General features: G+C 42.8%; 1 protein-coding gene across 4 annotated transcripts in view; it reads left to right on the top strand.

The window, feature by feature from the left end:
• The window catches only part of LOC139384369 (phosphorylase b kinase regulatory subunit beta-like), a 61,737-nt gene that overhangs the window by 31,285 nt on the left and 15,082 nt on the right, over window positions 1-15,370 (top strand). For all 4 annotated transcript variants that reach the window (XM_071129086.1, XM_071129087.1, XM_071129088.1 and 1 more), the window contains 6 exons: window positions 1,261-1,318; window positions 1,466-1,543; window positions 2,478-2,636; window positions 2,987-3,081; window positions 12,361-12,416; window positions 13,465-13,558. In XM_071129086.1, coding sequence (XP_070985187.1) covers window positions 1,261-1,318; window positions 1,466-1,543; window positions 2,478-2,636; window positions 2,987-3,081; window positions 12,361-12,416; window positions 13,465-13,558 — 540 coding nt within the window. The remainder of the gene's footprint in view (window positions 1-1,260; window positions 1,319-1,465; window positions 1,544-2,477; window positions 2,637-2,986; window positions 3,082-12,360; window positions 12,417-13,464; window positions 13,559-15,370) is intronic.

Here is a 15,370-nt window from a genome sequence, read left to right as displayed (position 1 = left end):
TCATTTTGTACCTTATCTCCACTGGCACAGACACGCAAGCAAGCACGCACTTACACACACTAGCATGACCCAGCTGTGTCAGCCTAACCCTTGAGCGATGACAAACAACTCGCAGTACGGTATGCAACATAGCTTTGGTAAAGCTGATAACAAAATACAAGAATAGAGATGGAGAATAGAGATGGCTGGGGGGAATCATATGTTAGATTTCTTTTTGATTTGATGGACTGATGGCTGAAGCGGTCCCTGTTATCTCTGCTATAACAGCCAAACCGCAGCCTGGGAAATGTGTGACCACTCCAATTAACAGCCTTTATTTCATTACGTTGTAGTCACTCTCTTATCTCCTATTGCCATGGAGATTGTCTGCCGAGATGGGAGACGGCGATAGCAAAATCTTAATTGCATTTCAGGAGTCGTTATGCTCCTCCTCTCTCTGAAGGCGAGGAAGCCAAGCATACCACGAAAGTGAGTTGCTGCTTTGGTCCCAAAAAGAGCCCTTAGGTGACTGTCTGAGAGCTAGTCAATTTGAAGAAGGGTTGTTACGTAATGCAGATATATCCTTGGGTCTGTTTCATTCAGTTGTTCTTTTAGTGTGTCCTTGGGTAATTGATCCACTAAGTTTAAATGATTTATGTTGCCTTTTGGTTTGTGAATGCTACATGAAAACTGAACCAAGGACACTATCTGACAAACGAGGAATACCAACAACAACAAACATGTACTTAAGACTTATTACGTCCTCACAGTTACTGTTGATGTTTCTCCTTGGAAATATTGAAATGAATACATTGCCGTTTCGCTCTACAAACATCTCTACATTTGGCTTGTTTTTAATTTCAACCCCAGATGATTTATGGGTATGGGTGATGAGGTAAGAAGTCTAAAGCTATGTAATGGAGTTTCTGGTTGGCTGGGACTCTGATAGCATCTCAGAAGTAATTGTTTTTGCCTCTGTTAAACTGTTAGAATTGGAAAACGAACTCGCCAGTCTTCACCTGTTAAGAAGTGTTTTGAGTGTGTGTTTTGGGACAGGCCCATCATTTTCTACGTGCTGCATTTGTTCTAAAAGCTGAGCATTTTTATTGTGTTCAATATGCAACCACTGACACAAAGCAATATATTTTGAGATTAATGCACTTGCATGCCATGTTTATTTCTCTTTCGGGTTAGGAAACGAGTGACCTTCTCAGTGTTATGTCTTTTTTTCATTTCTTCAAAGACACTTTTATGAAAATCTAATGTACTTTTCTATTTCAGCTTTTTGATGGAATTGAATGCGAGTTTCCCATATTTTTCATCTTCATGATGATTGATGGTGAGTCGTACACAGTAAACACCACAATAGTTGTGATGTTAATATTGTTTTCAAATGGTTGTGAGTATTCTGTTACATAGAACTTGAATATCTGCCACTTTTTAGCCATTTTACGATCTCCTCTACTCACCTGTATTTGATTTCCAGGGGTCTTCAGGGGGAACAACGCCCAAGTCAAAGAATACCAAGATCTGTTAACGCCTATAATTTTTCAATCTTTTGAGGGTGAGCTTTCCTCCTCCCTTGGTGATCTGTGTTCTTATGGAACTACTGTGCACATATACTGCCACGCACATGCACATACACACTCAATTACTCTAGCAGTGTTTCCCCTAGGATTTCTTTTCAGGGGGGGGGGGGGGGGGGGGGGTGCACTGCTACTAGCCTTAGCATAATGGCATGCTAGCTGTTAGAGCCTAGCGACTATCCATTTCAAAGCGTATCTCAGCAGGAACATTTTTATTGTACAAAATTACATCAGATTTGTTGCGGCGCTGGCAACAATTCAGCAGTGGTGGGCCACCGCTGCTAAATTAATATAGGGGAAACACTTATTTGTCCCTCTCACATACACATTCAAGCTGGCATCCGTGGGAGTCTTTTGAGAAATGCACATACATTTTGGTTGCAAAGGTTACTGTTATTTTCATATTATACACATTACAATATCCATCCATATTCATCTCCCACACGCTGAGTGCACAAAAGCTGTTCACATATTTTAAGGACCAGGCTTTCATATCAGCCTTCACACAAAGCTGTATTTTTTTTCCCTCAGTAAAGAAACCACATTAAAAGATTCTCGGGAGCCAATAGCCTCTGAAGCATGCATGCTGCTTTAGGAATACATCTCAGTGGTTGCAGACAGAGTTGTCACCTCCTTTGGCTTTGTGGTGTCTTTGCATTTGTTATGCAGAGAAAGCATTGTACTCCCGGTGCGTTTCATCTTGGAAATGTGACAATTCTTCACGTGTGTCTGCTAAGATACCTTTGAATAGATAACTACCACTCCCTTCTCCTGAGCAGCAGACACATAAACTGCACTCCTTTCGATGTATCAACCTCCTGGGAATTCCATTAGTGCCCTCTATTCGACATGTTTGTAATCACCCAGCACAGTAAAGTGTATCTATCTCCCGTCCTGTGTGTCGTGGGTCAGGCCATGCTGTCATCCCGAAGTACTACCGCGTACCTGCCGACTTTGTGGAGGCGGAGCAGAAGAAGCACGGGAGCCAGAAGCGTTTCCCTGCCAACACAGGCCAAGACGGCATGCTGTTCCTGTGGGGCCAGGCCCTCTTCAACATCGCCAGGCTGCTGGGTCAGTCTCTCTGTCTGTCTGTCTGTCTTCTCTTCACTGACCTCACCTCACTGTCAAATACCTTCTCTTCTCTGACCTCTCGCTGGAGAGGTATTCGCTATAGAGCATGCTCGCTGGGGTGTTCACTATACTGTTGTCACGTCAGACTGCAGAGGTCACAGAGTTCAGATATTCAGTTCAACATATGTATTTGTTTGTGAAGTTGCTCACAGGTTAATGGGTTCTCATTACAAAGTAAGGACTTTTTGTAAGGAAAAGTCATTTTATGGGGTGTATGTCCAGTATATTAGTTGGAACCTTTAGTGTGCTCTCTGTGTTCACCCCTCCATTTTGCCATGTCTCTTTTCCAGTGGATGAGCTGATCAGCCCCCAAGACATCGACCCAATCAAACGCTACGTACCCCGCCAGGATCAGAGGAACGTCAGCATGAGATACTCCAATCAGGTTTCGACTCCCATTCCCATGTGACCAGCCATGTTTGGCCATCACTATAATCAGAGATACTAGATACAATGACGAGATGCTTGTGTCTCCGCCCTAACAATGGGATTCGCTGTCCACAGAGTAGAACGGCAGGCTGTCAAGCTCCTGCCTATTCCTCTCTTTGTATTGGTTGTTGCATGTTCTTATTTTAATACTTTTTTGAATATTCTATGAGGAGTGTTAACGTCAACTGCCTGTATCCAATGGAGAGTGAGTGCAAGCCTCATGAATATGCATAGACAGTCTAGAATTTCAGGGAACAACTCTAATATTAAGTGTTGTTTCTCAAAGTAGCCGGGATGTCACTTCAATCAGTGTAAAGAATGATTTTTAAACCTTGAGACATTTGAGACATGGATTTTGAATGTGTGCCATTCAGACGGTGAATGGGCAAGACAAAAGATTTAAGTGCCTTTGAACGGGGTATGGTAGTAGATGCCATGCACACCGGTTTGTGTCAGCAACTTAATATTAGGAAGGTGTTCGTAATGTTTTGTACACTCAGTGTACACTCTTAACATTACAAAACTTCTATTAGATCAAATAAGCCTAATTTATTTTTATCTTGACCAAATTCTACCCCAAATTCTCTCATTGCCCCCCATACAAAAACTCCTCACTTAATGATCTGCTTAACGTGGACAGATTTTGGGCAGAGTTAAGGCTCTCGCTTCGCCTCTTCCTCTCCGCTATAATTAACCTTATAAACTGTGTAGTTTGGGTCCTGAATGCTGATTGGCTGAAACAGCATTCCAGCCATGTGTAGACAATATACCAGGGGTATGACTCAAAATAACTTGTTTACTGTTCTAATGATGTTGGCGAGCAGTTTATAATAGCAATAAAGCACCTCAGGGGTTTGTTTTATATGGACAATATACCACGGCTAAGGGCTGTATTATCCAGGTGTTGCGTTGTGCATAAAAACAGCCCTCAGCCGTGGTATGTTAGCCATATACCACACCTTAACGATCCTTGCTTAAATAGTTAACCTGCTATACGGGCACTACTGCAGACTACTATACACCCTCTGCATGTATACATGAGTCTGCATAATTCTATATATTATTGAGTCAGATGTCATATATTCTTACTTGCTAGGACAAACTTTGATGTATTATTCCAAACCTGTGTTGATATGCGGGTGCCACAAGGCTCAAACGAGAGGTAAAAAAAATCAATGGGGAAGGAGAGAGATCAGGAGTCTACATAATTTATCTTGAGTTTACCTTTCCTCCTGCATGAAAGTCTATCTCACCTCGGTGGAAAAACAGGTTGTTGTTTTATTCATGACGCAAATGCTCAGCTAAGCAGCTCACCCTGGAGCAGAGGTTGGAGCTCCGGTACCTTCTCAAGCCTTTCACCCTGGAACGGGGCTACGGTTTGCGTCGTTGGGAGAGCACGCTGGGAGGGGGTTGCATAATGTTCACAAGCGCGTGGAGCGGCTGTCTCGTTGCCTTCTCATCACTATAACCCTTTGGTCTGTGGGGGGCGGCGCCTGCGTGCGTGGGTGCGCTGAGCTTTCACATGGAATCTACTGTTGATTTTTGTGCTCCCATTTCGGCTGAGATACTCTTCGCATCGTCATGTCTCCAATGCACTTAAAGGCACACTACATAAGACCATTCCATGATACATTAGACTAGACCTGCTAAAAAATATTCTGAATGAACGTCTGAATGGAAGGGGGCAGTGCAGCCAGACGCCGCTGTGGTGTAACGGTAAATAGAATAACACACATTAACACTGCATTAGAATGGCGATTGTGGGGTTACATTTAGATTGGACTGTTCAGCAAGCTTGATGCTATGCATTTAAATGTGTCATGTGATAATACAGCCAGGTGATGCCCTGCGACCTTCTAGATAATTCACAAGAGAATGGGATTCACATAGTTTACGTGTTATTTATGTGATGTTAGTGTTATACATATTATGAAGAATATAGTGCGACTGTGTATGCTGAGCAGCTCTGACTTGAAACGTCCTAATATTCCCAGAGCCTGTATACTGTACTTTAAATTGTTATTAACTGATACAAATTAGTACACTATTTTTGGTGGCGCATATATTTGATGCATTTCCCAGAGTGTCAGGCCCAGTAAGCACTAGACCCAGATCTGTGTGTGTGTGGATCGGGGGTAGTTTAGTATTTAGAAACCATTAGGAGAACGTGAAGTGAATGCTCCTTGTCTGTGGTTTGTTCCACATGAGAAGTGATGCGTTTTGCTAGGCTCAGAGGTTGAGTCAGATCAAACGCACCCGAGGGAGTTTCAGGAAACACTCTCCAAATAAACACGGAACAAAAGCCAGAGAGGAGATATCATTAAGCCATATGCCTTAAAATATACACCCACACCATCAAAGCACGCGTGCAGCAAACACGTAATACTATACACCAGATTAGCTAATCGGACACATGAAACAATGCACACATTTTCACTACCGTAATACTGAGTCAAAAAAGGACACACATGAACACAAATACACAAAAGATGGATTCAAACACATAATAATTCATTGTATTTTTTATGTAACCTCAAAGGGCTTTACTTTGTGGGGGGGAACTCGCCTCATCCACCACCAATGAAATGAGCAAATAAATACTAGTATTTTCTTTCACTCTCTTTCTACATGCGTACACATACTCTCATAACACACACCTATTCACAGTATCGCATAAGTGTACTGTACAGTTGCTCTCTGGCAGCCAATGCCTTATAGCTCTAGTCCCCACAACAGAAACACAGCTCTCTCTTTAACTGAGTGATTCTGTGAGCCACAGAACAAGGTTAATGGGAATTTCCAAAGCACAGTGCATCCTGGGGGCTGTCACTCAGCCCTGCATCTGTGATGAGGTCTAAAGGTGAGAGGGCTTCAATTGGCCGTCACACTATGAGGCACAAACAAGCCCCTTCAGAGAAAGAGAGGCGCAACATGGAAAGCATTTTGAGGTTGTCGATTTTAGTGTCTCTACTAAATGCACAATGTTGTTGGGGAATTCAGTTTTACAGTCCTGACAGTAAGTCAAAATGTCTTTTTCCAACTTTCCAAGTTTTTGAAAGTCAAACTCTAAACCCCCTTGCTCATACCTTTTCTGCATCCTGGGTTCCATACTACAGGTTTGTTTTGTATCACCATATGAAGGGAAAGGCTTCTCGGATCCATTGCAGAACAAAGGAAAACATATTGTGATTGATTATGTAATAAAATAGAAGAATTAGCATGTTTTAACACAGTAAAACAAACATTAGAGGGACACCATTTTTTAGATGCATAATCCAGACTTCCCTGTTTTGATGTGACACCCTGAATGGTTGTGAACAGATGGATGTTATTTTTTCCCTTGCATCCAAAGATAAATAATATTCATTAGCAGGACAGGGCTGCCAAATGGCACGCTGACAGCACTGTAGAGCAGGGCTGGGCCCCCCTCTTGACAGCAGGAGCCCAGGAGAGATTGCCAGTGACCTGAACCGGCAGGGAGTAGGCCATCTCTCACATAATGGGACAGCAAAAGTGGATCACAGTGTCTGCTTTAGAAACTTTACAAGGCCCCGGTCCCAAGTCAAATCCACATTAATGAGTTTTTTTATACATTTGGCCCACTGGTTTCTTCAAGCTCACTGTTTGGTTTATTGGCCATAATGACTATAGTAACTCTCCCAGCCTCTCATACCTAAGGGGAAGTGACCTGTGAGCAGGAGAACTTCCAATTTGTCTTTATTTGTCTTTCCAAAGGCAAGCATCTACAAAGCTGACCACCACCTCGACAGGCAAACACAGTTTGGTCTTTCATCATAGAGCTCCATGCTGCTGAACGTGATTCTTTCTGTGAGTCTCGCGGAATGTGGCCAAGCTCACAGCAGTGATGTAGAGTACAATCGTGTGCTCTCCCTCTCTCCCAGTGCCCTATATGAGAAAGGTCTCTATTTGGGTAAAAACAACAGTTGTGTGTCATCATCCCTGTCTGGGCATATCAATTATCTGTCATGGGGATCACTGTGCTGGGGTTAGAGCCAGGTCAGTCACATGCGCCAGAGCAGAGACCATTTAGATGGCACAGCCATATGGGTCTCCTAACTCGCCCGTGCTGCTGCAGTTGCCATGCCAATGTTATTGCACACCAGGCTCGGTGCTTAATAAACTAAAAAACGGCTTGTGGGTGGCGAGCTGGAAAAGGGCTTTGACATTATACGAGCAATTACTGCCACGTAGGTGACTGTCAGTCTCCACACTTACACTCCACGCCCTTCCATTCCTCTATGTCATGCAGTCCCGTCTTCCATCCCCATTTTAATAAGACTTTAATCCATAATGGCAAAACGGTACTTGAATATGGGCTGAACCTGTCAGCTTAGAGGGCTTTATTGTCTGGGCTGGTGTGTCCGCTCTCTGGGTGACGATGCCGCAGCACCCATACAGAGCCTTTCATAGGTAGGCCTGATTTATCAAAGACGGTCTCCCCAATAGAATCTCAATGGGAATTACATCAAATATAACAGGTTTGACAAGCCCAAGGCTCAAGGAGGCTTTCATAGGGCTCAGCTTAATATAAATAGATTTTTTATTTTTTGGGGGTCATAAGGATTGCAGAGTAAACCTAATATATCTGTGGTGTGCCCAGTGAGAGGGAGAAAGAGCGATGCGTATCAAATTCTCAGCAAGCAACCCTCCGTAATTACATAGCGACGAATCCAATCCCCACCGTTTTCAATTTCTGTGAAGTGATTGTGTCTGTGCCTCCACTATTACATTCAATAAGTCTGCCTTTTTCATGCTACCTGGAAATGTAAAATGAGAGGAAATAAAGTGTGCTTTTAAATGCCAACCTTGAGAAAGTACAATCAAAAACGTGGCTCCCGCTTGGCTGTCTGCGCACTTACAATGTGTAGCACGTCACTGCCGATAGCTTGTGAGATAGCGTTGTCTTCGTGCCTTGTCAAGCTTATTTTAAACAACACACTAGTAACACAGTGATGCGAGTTTAGTATATGTAAATTCAAGTCATTGTCCATTTGATCTAAACTTGCATGTAAAAAATGCTGAGCAACAACAGAGTGCATTTTATCTGGTGTCCGTTTGTTGTGTGCACACTCATGGGTACATTCATGTGTATGTATAGGATTGTCTATGTATACTGAACAAAATATTAACAAAACATGTAACAATTTCAAAGATTTGACTGAGTTGCAGTTCATATATAAAGAAATCAATCAATTGAAATAAATTAATTAAGCCCTAATCTATGGATTTCTGTTCTGAGGGCAAAAAATGAGGAAGGTGTTCCTAGAGTGGAGTGGCATATACAAAATGCGCGCTAGACATGCTGTGAAGGCTCATGGCCAGTCCCGGTGGAGCTGTGTAACCTTGAGCTGGTTAGCTTAGGTCAGTGGACAGAAGGGCTCAGCAGGGCCTAACACTGAATCACTGAAGACATATTGAGAGGAGAGGAGGGATGGGAGAGGAGGGATGGATGGGAGTGGGACAGGAGGGATGGATGGGAGTGGGATAGGAGGGATGGATGGGAGTGGGATAGGAGGGATGGATGGGAGTGGGAGATGTGGGAGAGGATGGGAGAGGATGGGAGAGGAGGGATAGGATGGGAGAGGAGCGATGGGAGAGGAGGGATGGGAGTGGGAGAGATGGGGTAGGAGGGATTGTTGTCTTCACAAGCTGGACCAACACTGTAATTTTCCCCTGTGAAATGATTCCGTCTCAGTCAAAATTTACATAGTGACTATTCTTTTGAAGTAGTGTTTTTTTCAGGCTATTGACCATGTATTTGGAGTACATTCACAGTTCAATTGCTTTGGGGAGATAGGCCTATGTGTATATTTCAGTTACCTACATTATGCTTTCCGGATGCTTGGAGAGTTCCACTGTGTGAAATGCACTCTGTATGCAAAGGACACGTATTGGTACCCAGCGTTTGGGTAGACACGGTGCAGTGTGAGAAGAAGCCTGAAGGGGTGTGTAACATTTCAACTCTTTTAATTTGGGAAAATCTCAAATGAAGCAGAGATTAAACTAATTTATATTTGCAGTCTAGGAGTGGCACTCCTGACTAAGCTTGTTTTGCAATTGGGCTTTTACTAATTGAGATGCACGTTTCCCATGCTGAAAAGCTACTGTTGATGCAAATTGCTGACCTAAATTTGAGTTTTTTTTCCTTCTTTTTTTTCTTTTTCAGGGGCAATTTATTGTACTCATTCTTTTCAACAGCTTGAAATGAGAGCGGAGTAGCTAGACAAGTTGTAGAAGAGCATTTATTCCAAATAGTGAGATTTTCTTTCTGACAGCCGTTTCGGTTCTCAATGTATTCATGTTATTACTTTTAGTAGTAGCACACGGAGAATGTAAAATATTGACATTTCAGCTCTCCTTCAGACAGAAGAGCTTCAGGTACTGTATGTACTGCACTATTAAATAAGACCATCATTACACCTAAAAGGAAAACAAATAAAGAACTAAGACACTCCATCTATCTCTTCCTCTGCAAACAATACACGTCTTCCTCCAACCCCGGTCAAAATGTTAATTCTTTTGTTTGTGTTTATATTGCCCGACCAAGCAAAAATCCAGTAACTGCTCATAGCGTGGAACTGAGAGAAGTAGCTTTTATTTACCTTTGTTTCACAGTAACCTAGTGCTCTTACTGCTAATTTGACTCCCATTTTCTCCAAAACACAATACAGTAGAGGCAGGATACTTGTCCACATGATTAAGCATGTATTTAATGTAGCAAAAATGACTAACTCATTTTCGACCAAATGAGTAGTTACTGCTTTTTTGCTTGGTAGGGCAGTGTATACAGTATGTGTCCGTTCACACATTTACTGAGCATTGAGGTGGCCTTGTGAGAGACTGTTAGTGTCTCCCGGCTGTAGTGTCGTCAGTGTGTTGTCCCTCCATCTGCTCTGGCCCCGGTTACCTCAGGGGCTAGGGGGCCCATGGCCCAGGATCTAGGGCCCAGAGCCAGGTGCCAGCAGGCACGAACATGAGGCGCTAATTGAAGCTTGACCAGTCTTATCCAGGTTTTTTTCCTGAGACATAACAAGATCTCTGCAACACCTATTAAGATGTTCCAGTACATTCTGCTGTCCAATCGAAGCTTTGCTTTTAAACCTAATTACCCACCAGGTAGGTATAGTGGTGAGCTGGAGAGAGAGAAGATATTTCCTGCATTATTTTTTTTGCATCTTCATTTCTTATTTTCTTTTTCTTTCTCTACTCAAATGATTCCTTTTGTGTTTTGGAGCAGAATGCTAATGAGAGATTTCCATTGCAGTGTTTTGGAAGCCGCTGCTCACAATTAATCAGAAGAGATTTCTGTGAACCTCTCTCTCCCCCGTCCCGGATTCCTCTGATTAATGATAATGAGGGTGTTGAGAAAAACCTGCTCTTTACGCCCAAACAAAATGGCTTCCAGCTTTCTCTTCTCAGGCTTCCTGCGGGGCCATCTAACGGAGCATTGCCTCTGATGAACAGCCCTCCTGCGAATCACAATATGTTATTTTCAAATGGCCCAGGGATTTTTAGTCATTTAACTCCAGTGATATGATTCACTCTGTTTACAAATCACTTACCTCTGAATATATCTCCCGGGACTCAGCGGAGGGAGGCAGAAATGCAATTGCTGCAAATAGAAGAGAAAGGAAGCATGATCATTAGATCAACGTCATTCGATCCTCAAAGATGACTCCTTGAAAGATTCACAGGTGTATGACAGGCTGTTGTATCATACCTTTCACCTTGTTCAGAGTCAGGAGCTTTATTCGTGTAACTAAATTCTGAAGCTAAGGCACTGCTTCTCTGCATCTGTGACAACGTTTGCATGCACACCAATATCCTGTTATTATTCAGGATGCTCAAGTATTCTGTTTTTGAGCTGACCCATATAAACATCATATCCCGTTTACAAAAACCCGAAAAAGCTTGTATCCCGGTTATGTGACACCAGGATAAAATGCCTGGGATATGCTGATCTTAGACGGAATACTGTAAAGATCTTAGTAGTAAACGGGGTGTTTTTTTCTCTCAGTCTGCGCAGGCTCAGTTGCACATTATCATGGGTGTTGTGTGATGGTGATTTCATCTGATTGTCAAACAAATCACTTCAAAAAAGTAGGCTACCTGCGCAGTTCGAGACACCATAATAATTCCATAATCATTTATTTGTCTTATACTCCGTACTGGGCCGTATAGCATACTGGCCACTTTCACTCTTTAATTTAAACAAGTTTCTGCTTATAATTTCCGACATTTGGTAGGCCATTTGTTTGTCAACTATAGTTAGATATAGGCAACTTCTCTTCTGTCATAACTTGTTGCCCACCAGAATGTCTTACATTGATAGAATGCATGCGCTAACCTCGTTAACACCGGTAAAGTTGTCTGTTTCATTAAGGGACCTTTTCATTAAGGAAATTAAAAGCTGAGAAAACGATTAAACACGTTTCTGATAAGACTTCAAGTTCGTCTTGGGCGCATATTTTATGTGGTTGAAATAGTCTGCTTGCATAACAGCGTCAAAGATAACACATTACACGCGCTGTCACTTTTTCTCAAGAGATACTGAAAGAAAGAAATCCGATTTCTCCTCTCCTGTAGCCGAGACAAAATTAACATTTGTTGTATAATTTTACAGCAAGAAATGCATAATTCTGCAAGAGTTCATATTATATTACTCTACGTGTGAGAGGTTATAGGCCTACAGTCGGTGTCCATATTTCAGTTAATATTCCATTTAACCCATATGATCTTAAATTAGGAATATTCAGTTTTTTATTTATTTAGATATACTCGTTAGCAGGATATCAAAGGTGCATGTAAACAGGTTATCCCGAAATAAGACCTTAAGTGGGCTATGAGCTACTATCTGGAATACAGTGCCTATGTAGTCACTGACTCTTCTGATTTACTATGGCCAATCCAACTCCTACGAAATCAGTAGTTTACAACCACTATAAAGATTACCACTGTTCAAACTTCTGTAATGACAGGGTACGGTGAGGTATGGTTCACCTCTCTTCCCTCATCACTCGTTTGTTCCCTCAAACCCCTTTATCTCCTATTCAAAGCTTTCCTTTACAAGTGGAGCAATTTTCACTGCAATGTATTATACAAGATAACAATTCAGTATATTATTGTGATTTTGTTATATACTATAAACTGAAATCGTATTTTCCCCTGTAAGGTGAGCGTTCTCTCTCTCTCTCTCTCTCGCTCTGTGTTCCAGGGTCCCATTGATAATGACACGGTGGTCCATGTGGCCCTGATTGCTGAGAGCCAGAGGTAGGTGATGGGAAAGATGAATAGGACACTGTGTGAGGTAGCTATGTGTCTCTGAGATGAGAGAGTTGTGTGCGTGTGTGAGAGAGAGTTTGTGGTAGTTCGTAAAGCTGGCTGTTTTTCTCCCTCTCTCCTTCACTCTTCTGTGTTTTGTTGTTGTTGTTGCACTGTGCACATTAAGCGCTTGGCCATTGCATGGTCTTCACCTGTTAGCACCCTCATTTAGCTGTGTAGTCAGAGAGAGGGAGGTTAAAGTGGTCGGCTGGCCAGCTGAAGCCTGTTAACCTGTCCTGCTGTTCCATTCAGACGGCAGGTCTTAACCTAGCACTCGTACTTCAGCCTGCTCATTTCCTCCTAGCCGTTACCTATTGCTGCGTTTGTTTCAGAGAGTTTTTCAAGATGTAGCTTGTACAAAACCCTATAGCTTTAATCATTAAACCCTTATTGAACCGTCTCTCTGGCTAGGACGTGGAGACAAACTCTGTGACTTTTCAGCTGCAGTAGAGTTGACCGTCCTCAACCGGACCCTATTGTCCAGTGGCAGAGGCCCAATTCACACCAATGTGTTTAGGGACCAGGTTGTCAGGGAACAGATTCAGCTGACCTGGTCAGCCAATCAATAGCCTAGCCTGGGAGCAGCCGAATCCCACTCTGCCTCTCAACACTTCAGTTTTTTCCAGGAGGAGGGCAGGTTGAGTCAACCTCTAAACTCCCGTCCTCCACATCAACTCACCTTTGAACCTTTCCACATGGACAATCCTTCTTCTGTTCTCCCTGACTGGTGTTTTAGTGTGTTGTCAAAATTACTATACACGATTCATGACAACACTTTCAGTAGTCAAAATTCATTGTTTGCTGTGTGTCTGTTTGGTAATAAATGTGCGTTCGGTACATGTCTCCTACTGGTCATTTACGTCCTACCTCTATCGGAGTCCGCCACCAGTAGTTGGCACTCTTTTTCATAGCTAACATTCTTTTGGCCACCCAGACTGTTGGGCTTCCTAAATAGTCCCAGCTGTGTAGCCTAACAGTGTGTTATGTTGTGTTGCAGACTGCAGGTGTTCCTGAACACCTATGGCATCCAGACTCAGACACCCCAACAGGTGGAGCCCATTCAGATCTGGGCCCAGAAGGAGCTGGTTAATGTGAGTTATACCACAGAATGAAATAGGAGTGATGTTCATCACTATGGGTAACACCGCAACCTGACCGAGGCCATAAAATGCTCACTGCAAGGAGAGAAGATTGTGGGACGTTCACGTACATTTTTCTGAAAGTTTTAGGAAACATACATGATTTTAGAAAGCAATAAACGAATCAGTCAATGTATCTAGATGTCCAAGGCCATCTATCAATATGTCAGCCGAGCATATGGGCTTAGTCAATTCTTCTGACTTTCAATCTTTGCAGCCACGGTCTATTAAGCTATCCCTCTTGGTTGCTCAATCAGTCAGAGTGAGGCTGGAGATCGGCCAATGGGATTGATCAGTTGACCTGTCCAATATGTCATTTTGGCAACCAGCGTTTTCTTCTTGTGGGATGTCTATAGTATCCAGTGCATCAAGACTAAAAGTATTACTGTATTGGTGTAATGCGTATAGAAATGACCACTGCCTTTCCTAATATATTAATACATCTTAGAAAGCTCTGCCTCTGCTCTTCCTCCCTGTTGTTGGGCATGTAGTTATGCAGCAATGGATTGGGTGGGTGTCACGAGCCAGGGCGAGCAGCATGCTAAATATTAAATCACATTTGAATCTGTTAAAGGCTGGGGCACCGCTCTGCATTGCGTCGCTCGCTTCATCTCTCTCTCTCTGCCGTTCGATTGTGTTTCCAACAGCTGCTTGACGACAGGAGAGCGGCAATTACATCCAGCAGCATGTTATTTATCTCAACCCAGGTGGCACAGCAACAGCGCTGCCAAAATAGCTTCCATTCGCCTTGGTGACGCCTCCCCAACCCATCTGCATGTCGTTTGACCCATCTCCCAGCGATCATGTCTATAAAAGCCAACGGTCGTTCCACCAATTCTTGGTGCCAAGTGGAACTTGGTCCAAAAAAACTTTAGATTTTAACATTGTCATAAAAGGAAACACATTTTCCCCATCTCATGAAGTTAAATGAAAAAGTACTATAGTAAGTGCCTATTAGGTGCCAAATAAACAGGGTTGACGATATCTTCTTAAACCTTAAAATGAGGGACATGAAATATATTATAATCTTCATATTTTTTATTTAACTAGGCAAGTCAGTTAAGAACAAATTATTATTTACAATGACGGGCAAACCCGGACGACGCTGGGCCAATTGTGCGCCGCCTGATGTGATACAGCCTGGATTCGAACCAGGGACCGTAGTGACGCCTCAAAATAACTAGGGCTTTCTAATGATGAAACTGATGGATGATGGAAAATCTTCCTAGAGGTGAGGGACATGTCGATATGCTGAATTTTTGCACTTTAGCGAGCCTTTATTCCATTGAAAATACCATTTGAATTCTCCATGTGGTCTATATTAAAGTGTACTTTTAAAATTCAAAATTGGTGCACAATTTCTACTTTTAAATATCAAAGGCCCCCCTTTTCATGGAACAACCCAGATGTCTAGGAGAGAGGAGAGCAGGTTTTCGATTGATGAACAGAGACACTGCGACACTAAAGCCTTCTGTTACAACTGTCATTCTCTTACAACAGGCCTCATATCACCCAACCTAATGACACGCTCAGAATGTAGCCATCTTGATGGCATTAACAGCAATCACATTAGCAGTTTGGTTGCTTTTGATTGTGGTCTAAATGAGAGAACTTTGATGTGAGCCGTGTGCTGTGTTCATTGGTATTCTTCAGGCAGGGACAGGGAGCCGTGGGTGCAGACAAAGGTTCACACAACGTCTCTCCTCAAACAGGCCACATGGCCAGGGGCGCTGGGAATTTGTTATGCGACTTAATTCTGAATAA

The sequence above is a fragment of the Oncorhynchus clarkii genome, chromosome 26, assembly GCF_045791955.1.
Source record: "Oncorhynchus clarkii lewisi isolate Uvic-CL-2024 chromosome 26, UVic_Ocla_1.0, whole genome shotgun sequence".
Taxonomy (NCBI): domain Eukaryota; kingdom Metazoa; phylum Chordata; class Actinopteri; order Salmoniformes; family Salmonidae; genus Oncorhynchus; species Oncorhynchus clarkii.
This window is presented reverse-complemented; position numbering and strand designations above follow the sequence as displayed.